We start from the raw sequence: 11,094 nt of genomic DNA, 5'->3' as shown, positions 1-11,094 counted from the left end.
AAATTTGTACACAGTATTTATTCGATGATGCTTTGTATGGAGTTATCACATGGCTCTCCACCTGCATCACAGTTCCCCACCTTGGATTGTGAGGGTCAAGGGACTGGCCAGCTAGCTGTGATTTACAACAAGGAACACAGGGTCACAATGAAAGAGCTTTGAGATGTTTATGAACAGAAAGAGTGAGGATGACATCGTGGGTCCTGAGTAAGGGCCCAGACAGGCTGCCCAGCCCACAGACCCAAAGCCCAAGTAAGGCCTCAGAGGGTCCATCTATGGGAGAATCTAAGGCACTGTAGTGAAGGACATGATTGGCCCACCGAGTGTGGTCTCCTGGTCTCATGGCAGCCCCTTGCCTGGAACCAGTGCAATAAGCATTCCATTTAGGTTTTACTGAACATCTGCAAGCAGCATTCCCTAATGAAAATGAAGACAAGGCCATTCTTGGAAGAGTGTGCCCCAGAAGACACACTCTGTCACAAGACCAACCAGGTCCCTTTCTAAGGTCCCTGAGAATAGCAGCCTGGGAGCAACTAAGACTTTCAAAGGCTGACAAGGCACAAAGTGGATGAATGAAAAGATAACAATACATGGAAAAAACTTTGGCTTATAAAATTCCAACCCAAGGCAGGGACAACAGTGTCAACCAACATGCAGAAGCAGGTATGAGTGCAGCAGAGATGATCTCAGAAGTCGTCAGCATCCCCCACACTGCCCAAATCCCAGCCCAGCTCTCCCTCCACCCCCGGCACCCCAATAACACACACGCACACGTGCACACATGATCTACAGAGATTGGCAATCAAGGCCTGACATCAGGAAAGAATGCTTGGCACTCTGCACTACTTCACAATGAGTCCTGACCAGACGGTTAAAAGGAATGCTGGCCTAAGCTTGACTGAAGCGTCTCGGGGGAGAAGTTAGGCCGCGCTCAAGACAGCCAGGTCTGGAAAGTCTTTCACTTCTCCGACTTCGCTGAACGGCTGCCCACCCTGGTTGAAAGTCAGCTTATACCGCAACCGGATGGGTTCCTGGGACAGAAGAGAGGCTAAGACGTTAGAGATTCAAGCCTACAGTAAAAGCCTCCAGCCAACCTAGGAGTCTCCAAGGCACAGCTTACAGCTTTTTTATTTTATTTTTTTTGAGACATGGTCTCACTGTGTAGCCTTGGCTGGCCTGGAACTTGCTGTGTAGATCTGGCTTGCCTCTGCCTCTGGAGCGCTGGGGTTACAGGTGTGCACCACCACATGCTTAGTTTATTTACATAACTCCCCCAAATGAAGTCTTCAAGAAATGGCCTGGCTACCCTGGCTTAGTCTCTTTGGAGCTACAAACTCACAGGGAGCCAGGCATGTATCCTGGAAGACCTGCCAACTTCTGCAGGCCCAAAGGTAAATTCAGAGACCCACAGGAAGACAGGGTGCTTCCTTCAGAGGAGTCTAGGTATGAGTTCACATGTTTACCCCTTGGTTCGCAGCTGTGACAGCCCATTACAGATCTTGGCCCTCCCCCAAAGCAAAGGAGGCCCCAGTAAGGGCTGGTTCCACCCCCAAACTCAACCTGGAACCACTGACACTTGACAGAAAAGCCTCAGGGGGCCCTGGTTCCTGGTACATACTTTGTGTGGGTTGTCAAGCAGCAGCATCTGAGATATCACGGCTGGAGGCATCAAGGGACTGAACGCAGGGAGCCTGGAACTGGATGCTGGCTGCAGCTTTACTCGCATTGACTACGGGTGGAAGAGTCAACATGTTAATCCAGAGAGCCACAGCTTCAGGAAGGCACTCAGCCAACAGCAACTTGATCTCAAAAGGAGCACCTCAAGACACCCTTGTGGTCCCACACAGACATTTCTTATGAGGGGAGGGGAAAGAAGATCCAAAAGTACCTTTCCTTCTGCCCACAGGAATGTGTTTGAAGGTGTGTGGTCAACAGTTGGCATCCCAGACAAAGCATAAAACACTATAGAAAATCTTGGGCTGGGTTCTCAATCTGCCTCTTACCAGCTCTATGTGCTTGGGTACAACACTTAGTTCTGAGCCTTGCCTTGCCAGTGTATAAAGAGTGACAGGCTCTCTCATGGCCGTTACAGGCTACCGTACGGATGAGAGCATACACATATCTATTTCTATCTTGTTTGCTTTATAGCCTAAAGAGGACCAGGCAACCCTGGATGCTAGTGGCCATGTTCATGCTTTATAAAGTCCAGAACAACCCAAAGAGTAAATAGAACCAACTCTCTTCATCTGAGTGAGGTATGGTGGCACATCCCTATACACCCAGCACTCAGGCTGCAGAGTCAGGAAGAAGCTGAGTCTAAGGGCAAGCTTGGCTAAAAGCAAGTTCTAGGCTAGCTTGACCTACACAGTGTGATCCTGTATCAAAAAACAAAATACATCAGGTCATGGTGGTACACACCTTTAATCCTAGCAGTTGGGAGACAGAGGCAGGAAGATCTTTGTGAATTGGGTCAGCCTCGTCTACATAACGAGACCAGCTACACAGGGAAACCCTGTCTTAAAATACAAAAGAAACAAAAAAAAACCACAAACAAGATTTTGTTGTTTTGTTTGTTGTTTTTCAAGACAGGATTTCTTCTGTTGTATTCCTGTTTGCTTTAAAGACCAAGCTGGCCTTGAACTCAGAGATCCACTTGCCTCTGCCTCCAGAGTGATAGGATTAAAGGTGTATGCCGCCACCACCTGGTAGTATTCTTAAGGAATTAACCTAAAAACTTACCTGGATAGAACCTTATCTGAAGTCAAATATACAGGAATACCCAGCTACATAGGCCATTAAAATCCCCATTTTATATGAAGAGTATGTCCCTTCTACCTAACTAACAATGTCTCAGCAAGTGTCCAGAAATGAGTCACTAGTGAAAAGGTCAAAGCTGGCCAGCAGCAGATGACTCACCTTTGGGACAGCCACCTGAAACATGATGTCCCAGACAGGCTGGGTGGCAGTGCTCATCATGGTCAACAGCAGCACCCGCACATCTGGATGGCCAGGGGCCCCAGTCTGGGAGAAGTGCAGCAGGATTCTGAAGCCGTTGCGGTCATACACGATGATGGGCGGCAAGCGGCCTGGTAGACAGGGATCCACCAGGGGTCAGCACTCATGCTCGACACTGGCTGCCTCCTATCTCTTCTGCACCATCCCCATCTGTATCCCAAATCCTCACGGACTCCTCTAATCAAAATGGTCTCCTACCACCTGCCCGCCCTCATCACCACACACAGCTTCAAAAAGGAATCTTTTCTTTTTCCATTAAACTCGATCACAACTAAAATCATGTATGTAGGAACGCTATAGAAAGCATGGAGTGTCACAAAGACTGAAATTCAAAACAAACCAAAACACTCAGTAAATACAGTCAGTTGTGGTGGACACTACCTTTAATCCCAGCACTCAGGAGACAAAGGCAGGTAGATCTCTGTGAGTTCTAGGACAATCAGAGCTACACAGTGAGACCCTGCATTAACACCCCCACCACACACACACACACACCAGGCTGGATGTGGTGGCACACACAATTAATCCCAGCACTGTGGGGATTCTCTAAGAAGGGAGGCAGAGACAGGTGAGTTCTTCGAGTTCAAAGACAACTAGCTTTACATAGTAAATTCCAGACTTCCAGAACTACATAGTGAGTGAGTTTCTGTCTCAAAACAAAACAAGAAAAAGGGCTAGAGATGAATCTCCGTAGGTTCCTGGCCAGCATGCAGGAGGTGTTAGGTTGAATCCCCAAAACCCTGAAAACTGGGTACAGTGGCCTACACCTGTAATCCCATAGGAAGATTCGAAGGTTAAGACCATATTTGGTTATGTAGTTAGTTCTATGCCAAATGAAATACATGAGACTATCGATCACAAAAATAAAAAGGAAGGGATGGAGAGAAGAAGAGAGGAGGGGATACAATTCAATAGTAGAGTGCTTACTTAGAAAGTGCAGGATCTCGGGTTTGATACCCAGTACCACACACACACACACACAGACTTCAATAGAATGCCTGCCTCTGGCCAGCTGGCAATGCTGAACGTTACCTTTCTGCTTTAATTTTTCTATGCTTCTCTACACTAAGTATGTTACTCTTGTTTTACACCCATTCTTAAACTTTGTGCTGTAATTATTTTAGACTTATGAAGTTACAAAGGCAAACCAAATGATTCTCATAAATTCATTACCCACCCTCCCCAAATGTTAATACCTTGCTTACACAATTATCACAACTAAGAAGTTAACACTGGACATGCAATACTGTTCCAATGAAAACTTAATAAAACAAAAGCACAAAGAGCGCCTGTTATCGCCAAGTCCAGTTAAAGAATTCTACCTGGCTGCTGGGGCCCCTTCATGCCAACCTCCCCACACCTTGCTACCACACAGGACTCTGGGCTGTAGAAGATCAGAGCCCCAGTGCTCAGGTCTGGTTTCTGCTGTCCATACCACCATACAGGCCACAGTGTGCAACCTTAGCCGGTAGAGCCTCTGGCTTTCTTTCCCCTGTAACAGGCAAGACCCACTTTTCTGATTGAGCATCCACAGAGAAGTAACGTCCTTAGCCAAATTCTTCCTTTCCTTCCATTTCCACCTTTCCCAGCACTTTGGTCACACTAAACCCTTCCCTCCTGAGCTCCACATGAACAAACATCATGTCCTAACAGACTTCAACCTCATCATTAAACCCCACCTGCCAATCCCTTCACAGCTGACATCCGACAGAGAAGACTAAGAAAAATGTCCGCTCCAAAGGCTGAAAAGCTCTCCTCACCTCTTCCCCAAGCTTCAGACTCAACTTCCCAGTTTAAGGACCACGCCTATCAGTGTGGAGTGGTTTGTCATTGTTGTTAGGGATCCAACAAAGAAGCAGCAGCACAAACTACTTACTGGGTTTCACAGACTCCAGAGGGACAAACACTTGAGCCAGAGGTGTATTCTGTGAGGCCGGGGAAGAAGCCAATGGTCCAGCCTCCCAGGACCAACCTGGAGAGGCCTTGGTACCTGGTGGTACTTCCTTGGGGATGCTCTTTTGTGGAACATAATTTCTGTAAAGAAAGAAAAATAATCAAGGACTAACAAAAACTAGAAGAAAACTTCAGGAATCTGTCATTTCTTTTCTTCTTCTGTTTATTTCCCCCTGAATAACAAGAAAACATGTATGCACTGAGTGCTGGTAGCACATACCCTTAATCCCAGCACTCAGGAGGTAGAGGCAGGTAGATCTACAGAGTTCGAGGCCAGCCTGGTCTATCTACAGAGCAAATTCCAGGACAGGCTCCAAAAGCTACAGAGAAACCCTGTCTCAAAAAAACAAAACAAAAAAAAGAAAAAATTTTAAGAGGCTGGAAAGACTGTTCCGAGGTCCAAAGTGCTGCTCTTACAGAGGACGTGAGTTTCCCAGCAGCTCAGTCACCTATATAATTCCAGCAGGGGATCTGATGTCCTCTTTTGAAACCAGAATACAAACACAGACTGAGCATGATAGCACACACCTTTAACTACAACACCCAGAAAGTAGGGGTAGGGAGCTAGGTAAATTCAGGGACAACCAGGGTTAAACAGGGGATGGGGAGGGCAGTGCTGGAGGGTTGAGTCAGTAATTAGGAGCAACCACTAAGGGCCTAGATTTGGTTACCAGTAACTACATCAAAGAGAACCTGACCACTTTTAACTCTAGCTCCAGAGGGTCTAACTCCCTCCAAGGTACTCAAATGCACGTGGCATACATATACACAGAAACACATATAAATAAAAATAAACCTTAAAAGAGAGGGAAAAAAAGTCACGCTGGAACACAGTTTCATAAAAATAAGCTACAATAAGGGCTGGAGAGATGGTTCAGAGGTTAAGAGCATTGGCTGCTCTTCCAAAGATCCTGAGTTCAATTCCTAGCAACCACATGGTGGCTCACAGTCATCTGTAATGAGATCCGGTGCCCTCTTCTGGCCTGCAGGCACACACACTATATACATAATAAATAAATCTTTAAAAAAAAAGCTACAATAATGCATTATCACATATACAGCAAAAGCAAAGGCATGTATGATGTTATGTGCCTGTTATCATAGCACAGGATGATTTTCAGGCTAGTCTACTGTCTGAGACTTATCTGGTAGCTGGGGAACTAACAAAGAAAGAACTGGAATCAGGAGCCAAAATAAATCCTCTTTGAAAAGAAGAAAAAAGAATTTGCTGCCGTTTTTAAGGAATGGTATTTAGGACCTATTTGTTATTTCTCTAGTTTCATTTAATTTCAAACACAGCAGTCAGGAAAGAAATAGGCATCAAAATTATCAGTCAGACAGCCACAGGGCATATGGGACCTGGCTAGAAGCGTTGTACTTGGGAGGCAGAAGTACAGAAGCTCAAGGTCATCCTAGCCAATCTAGACCTAAAACTGTCTCTCAAAACAACAACAAAAAGGCCAGCAAGATGGCAGCAAAACCTGGAGAGCTAGGTTCAATCCCTGGAACCCACATAAAGGCAAGAAGGAAACACCTCACAAAACTATCCTGACTCCGTAGGCTCACCATGGCGTGCGTGTCCTTATACACCCATCACTCACACATCTGTGCAAATTAAAATTGAACAAAAATGTCTGTCATCAATTTCTTTCTTTCAGACTTTAATCTCTTTCTGGAGCTGTCCAAGTTAGTTAGCATGGGGCAAGACAGCAAAGGGGAAGCAGCACCCTGCACTGGCAGTACACAGAGCACGCCCTTCAGCAGGAGGGGGCTGCAGGAGCTGCAGCACCCTGCACTGGCAGTACACAGAGCACGTCCTTCAGCAGGAGGGGGCCGCGGGAGCTGCAGCACCCTGCACTGGCAGTACACAGAGCATGCCCTTCAGCAGGAGCGGGCTGCACTGGCAGTACACAGAGCACGTCCTTCAGCAGGAGGGAGCCGCAGGAGCTGCAGCACCCTGCACTGGCAGTACACAGAGCACGCCCTTCAGCAGGAGGGGGCCGCAGGAGCTGCAGGCAGAAGCCACTGGCCCTGAACACTCACAGTGGTCCTGGAGATGGCTGTGGCGAGAAGAGATCCATCAAATTCCTCTCTGCAGAAAGGCTCTCGACGGCACCCCCCAGGAGCGTGATAGCAGCAGGCTGCTTCTTGTCTTTACAGCAACTTGGAATGACAACCTGTCAAACCAAGAATGGCTAAAATAAATCTCTATGGGGGCAAGAGGAGAAAGAAACGGCTGAACAGAGAAGACTCCTGCACAGACCTTCAGGAAGCAGAAGCCAGTACAAGCAAAGAATTAGGGTGGGAGAGGGAAAGATGCCCTGCCGGGGAGGTGAGAGGTAAAGCAAACCGTACAGACGAAGAGCTCTGGAGCCAACCCCACAAGATGATCTGAGAAGCCCAAAGCATGGCGCAGTGGTGACCGCTCTCCCACAGGCAGCACTGTGGCCAGGGTGACCCTTCCCAGAACTCCCCACAAGGGGAACAGCTTTCCTACCTTGGTCCTAGTGGGAATATCGCTGAGCCCTGTGAGAAACAAGTAGAGATACATCACTGTAACAATACCTGATGGGTGATGAGGCCAGATTGCACGCCCACCCTTTCCAGGATATCTAGAAAGCCTAAACAAGGGACCTGCCCAGAGCCAATCCACCCACCCAAAGAGACTTTTCCATGCTACTTGTTATGCCAGAGCCCCCCTCCCTGCCCCCAGAGCAGGCCCATGCTACATGAAGGAAACAAACCCACCCATCCCTCCACTCAGTGCCATTCTGTGCCTGTATAACGTCCTCTCTTACCTAAGGCTGCCAGGTCCTGATGAAGCAGAGATGGCGCCTCTAGGTCAACGAGGGGGCAGTTCTTCCCGCAGGGTTCTTGATTCGGAAAGACTAAAACAGACGGGGTGAAAAGGCTCAAACAAGGCCGGGTGGTGGCAGCACATACCTTTAATCCCCGCACTGGGGAGGCAGAGACAGGTGAGTCTGAGGACAACCAGGGCTACACAGGGAAACTCTGTCTCAAAAAAACTTAAAAAACAAACAAACAAAAATCTCAAACATGAAAACAATGTCTCCATTTAAAGCCTACCAGTGCCCTCCTGGAAAACAGGCCTCTTACCCACCAGTTTCTGCCTCAGCTGGGTGCTGGGAAGCAGCCTGCCATAGGCATTTGCATGTTAGGAGACCAAAAGGACTCAGCCCTCCAGGCATCGGGGTCTTTCTTTTCCCTTGGCCCCTCTCATCACCCAGGGCAGCAGCTTAGACCGCTTCTTCAGCTTAGACACCTTTGGCAGGTTTCTGATAGAAATCATCTACAGTACACAAAGTACTGAGGCCTAGCTCCAAGCCATCCTGACTTAGAAGGTATGGGTCAGAGACTGAAGAGCATTAAAAAACAAACCTTGGGGGGGGGGCAGTGCTGAGATGCAATCTTGGGCCTTGTGAGTGCTAGGCAAACCCCTACTACTAGACCGCTAACCATTTCCTTGGTCTCAGGCTCCAGGAGCACTGGAAAGGGATTAAAACCTGGCACAACACAGCCTTCTCTACAGAGGAGGGGACAGAAGCAGCTCTTGCATTCCTGTGGCTTGCACACTGCCCTTAGGCAGGAGGATCCCAGCACGCACCTCTGGGGACAGAAACTTCTCCCACAGCGGCTTTCCCGGCATTGACTCGTCCCTCCACCACCTGTTTGTACAGCAGAACCCCCTGAGTGAGAAGGTCGTTTGCTTGAAGAATCTCCGCTGAGGAAAAAGCACATTGAGAACTCCTCAGTATAGCAGCCAACCATCTATCTCTTGTCTTTTCTTGAATACTCTGCCAGGCTTGGCACAGCCAGGACCCCTGACCCTGGTCGTATTCCACTATCCACACACTGGCAGCAGTTAACACTCCAAACACTGTTCTTTCCATGAGGAGGAGCTGGCTTTTTTTTTTTTTAAGTTGAGGCAGGTTGATGTGGGTGTCGCGACTTAAAAAGTACCTGACTCAGTTACTGAAAGCTTTCCCTATGTGGAGAATGGGTACACAAATCAGCTTTGTAGCCTAGACACTTTACAGTCTGCAAATTAAGATTGGGCATTTCCACTGAAAATCTGGCATCCTAACTGAAGCCTATGTAATAACAAATAACCACACCTGGCTATAATAAATTCTCAGTCTCTCAGTTACGTCTGAATTCGGCAAAGCTCCTGAATTATGGATCAATTGCAATCTCAGGAACAGAAAAACATCGGCTCAGGAGGACGTGACCCACAAAGCATACTCTGAGAAGCTTACAAGTCAAGGACCTTTGTTTCATAGAAGGAGGAAGAGGAGGAGGAGGAGGGGAAGAAGAAAGAGGAGAAGGAGGAGCAGAAGATATAAGAGGAGGAGGAGGAGAAGGGAGAGGAGGAGAAAGAGGAGGAAAAGGAGGAAGAGAAGAGAGAGGAGAAGGAGGAGAAGAAGGAGAAAGAGGAGAAGGAGGAGAAGGAGGAGAAAGAGAAAGAGAAGAAGAAAGAAAGGCAGGAAACGGCTTCCTAGTCATCTAGGGGAAGGGCTATACAATGTCTCTAGTAGAGTTCTACTCTTTCCTGGGTTCTGATCTTCACATTTCTTATTCAAGCCCAGAGTCTTCTGAAGTCAGACCTGAGCCACCAGCCCACACCAAACTCAAAGCTCTCTGTCTTGCTCTGGCCTCACAGCAGCCCGGCCCGAAGAACCACACCTATTTTGCTACACCCGAAAGAACAGAGCTGTTACCCAGGGCGTCGTCATCATCGGTGGTGTCACTTGCTAGCCGGAACAGGGTTGGCCGCAGCTTCTCACATCTTTCATACACAACCTAGAGAAACAGAGCCTCGTTCACACCCTCACACCCAGGGCCCCCCAAGTCCTCCTGTGTCTCCCTCGGCTGCCTCAGACTGAAAGCCTCTTACTTAGGCGTGTCAGACTCATGACTACAGTTCTAAGGTAACAAGATAGCATCAGAAAACATTAGAGGGCTGGGACTATAGCTCAGTAGAGCAGTTGCCTCTCAAGCCTGACTCCAGGTTCAATCCCCCACGAGACAGAGAGAGAGAGAGAGAGAACATTAGGGTTAGTTGGAGTAGTGATGCATGCCTATATCAGCATTAGGGAGGTGGAAGAAGAGGATCAGGAGGGCAAGGCCAACCCAAACTACAAAAAGAATGACTCTAGCTATCAAATGTCTCTCCTGGGACTTTGCTTCCCTGGTTGGAGAAGGAGCTCAGTGAGTCAAGGGGGTACTGTCAAGCGTAACAGTCCTGTTTGGCCCTAGAAGGTCCTGTGTGATGGAAGAAGAGAACCAACTCACATCGAATAGTCCTTAGACCTCCACTAGTGCATGATGGCATGTGACTCCCCAACCGTTAATAAATTAATGGGGGGGGGAGAAAATATAAGGGGCCCCACATATATAACTTTTTTCAAATAAAGAAAAATTGGAAAAAAAAATCTTGCTCAAGAGAGACCCCACTGTTCCCAGGAACACACTGGCAGCTCCTTCTCGGGCCTTCCTGGCTAAGCTGCAACAGCTCTAGCAACGGAAGAACCTCCCTGCTTTGTCACCAACACACTGTAGAGAATTTCCTGTCCCAACGGTTCTGATGGTGCAATCCCTTTACAACACTTGCCTGATATTCTCCACAGGGTCCCCCAAAGCCATTTTCTTCTCACTAGAGAAAGGAGTGAGCTCTGGACAGCCCAGCAGCTTCACATCCTCTCCCTCAGTTCCCTCTCTCCACAGGCCCCGCCCTGGTCTCCTCTCTGCCTGCTACCTGCTCTCTGTCCTAGGCTTGGGCTTAAGAGCTAGCTGGTAGCTGGTGGTGTCATCTACAGGACAAGAGACACACTGGACTTCACTGACACTAGAAGGCAAGCAAACAAACCAAACAACAACAAAACCCACAAAATGTTTATCCCTCACAACTGGAAGATAGTCCAGGCAATAAAGTGTCTCACAAGACCTGAGATTGGGGGGCTGGGGAGATGGCGCAGTGGTTAAGTGCACTGCCTGCCCTTCTGAAGGTCCTGAGTTCAGTTCCCAGCAACCACATGGTGGCTCACAACCATCTGTAATGAGATCTGGTGCCCTCTTCTGGCCTGCAGGCATACATGCAAACAGAAT

At 48.1% G+C, this 11,094-nt stretch overlaps 1 protein-coding gene across 1 annotated transcript in view; it reads right to left on the bottom strand.

Moving 5' to 3' along the window:
* Positions 1 to 11,094, bottom strand: part of Gga2 (golgi associated, gamma adaptin ear containing, ARF binding protein 2) — a 37,608-nt gene continuing 26,514 nt past the window's right edge. The window contains exons 9-17 of the mRNA XM_005351134.3: positions 9,708 to 9,789; positions 8,594 to 8,710; positions 7,767 to 7,856; positions 7,466 to 7,494; positions 7,012 to 7,145; positions 4,892 to 5,049; positions 2,917 to 3,086; positions 1,619 to 1,729; positions 1 to 1,031 (exon numbers count right to left, since the gene is read on the bottom strand). Of these exons, the coding sequence (XP_005351191.1) occupies positions 921 to 1,031; positions 1,619 to 1,729; positions 2,917 to 3,086; positions 4,892 to 5,049; positions 7,012 to 7,145; positions 7,466 to 7,494; positions 7,767 to 7,856; positions 8,594 to 8,710; positions 9,708 to 9,789 (1,002 nt within the window). The 3' untranslated portion in view covers positions 1 to 920. The remainder of the gene's footprint in view (positions 1,032 to 1,618; positions 1,730 to 2,916; positions 3,087 to 4,891; positions 5,050 to 7,011; positions 7,146 to 7,465; positions 7,495 to 7,766; positions 7,857 to 8,593; positions 8,711 to 9,707; positions 9,790 to 11,094) is intronic.

This window comes from Microtus ochrogaster, chromosome 8 (genome assembly GCF_000317375.1).
Source record: "Microtus ochrogaster isolate Prairie Vole_2 chromosome 8, MicOch1.0, whole genome shotgun sequence".
Lineage (NCBI taxonomy): Eukaryota > Metazoa > Chordata > Mammalia > Rodentia > Cricetidae > Microtus > Microtus ochrogaster.
Note: the sequence above shows the minus strand (reverse complement) of the source record. Positions and strands in the feature narration are given on the sequence as shown.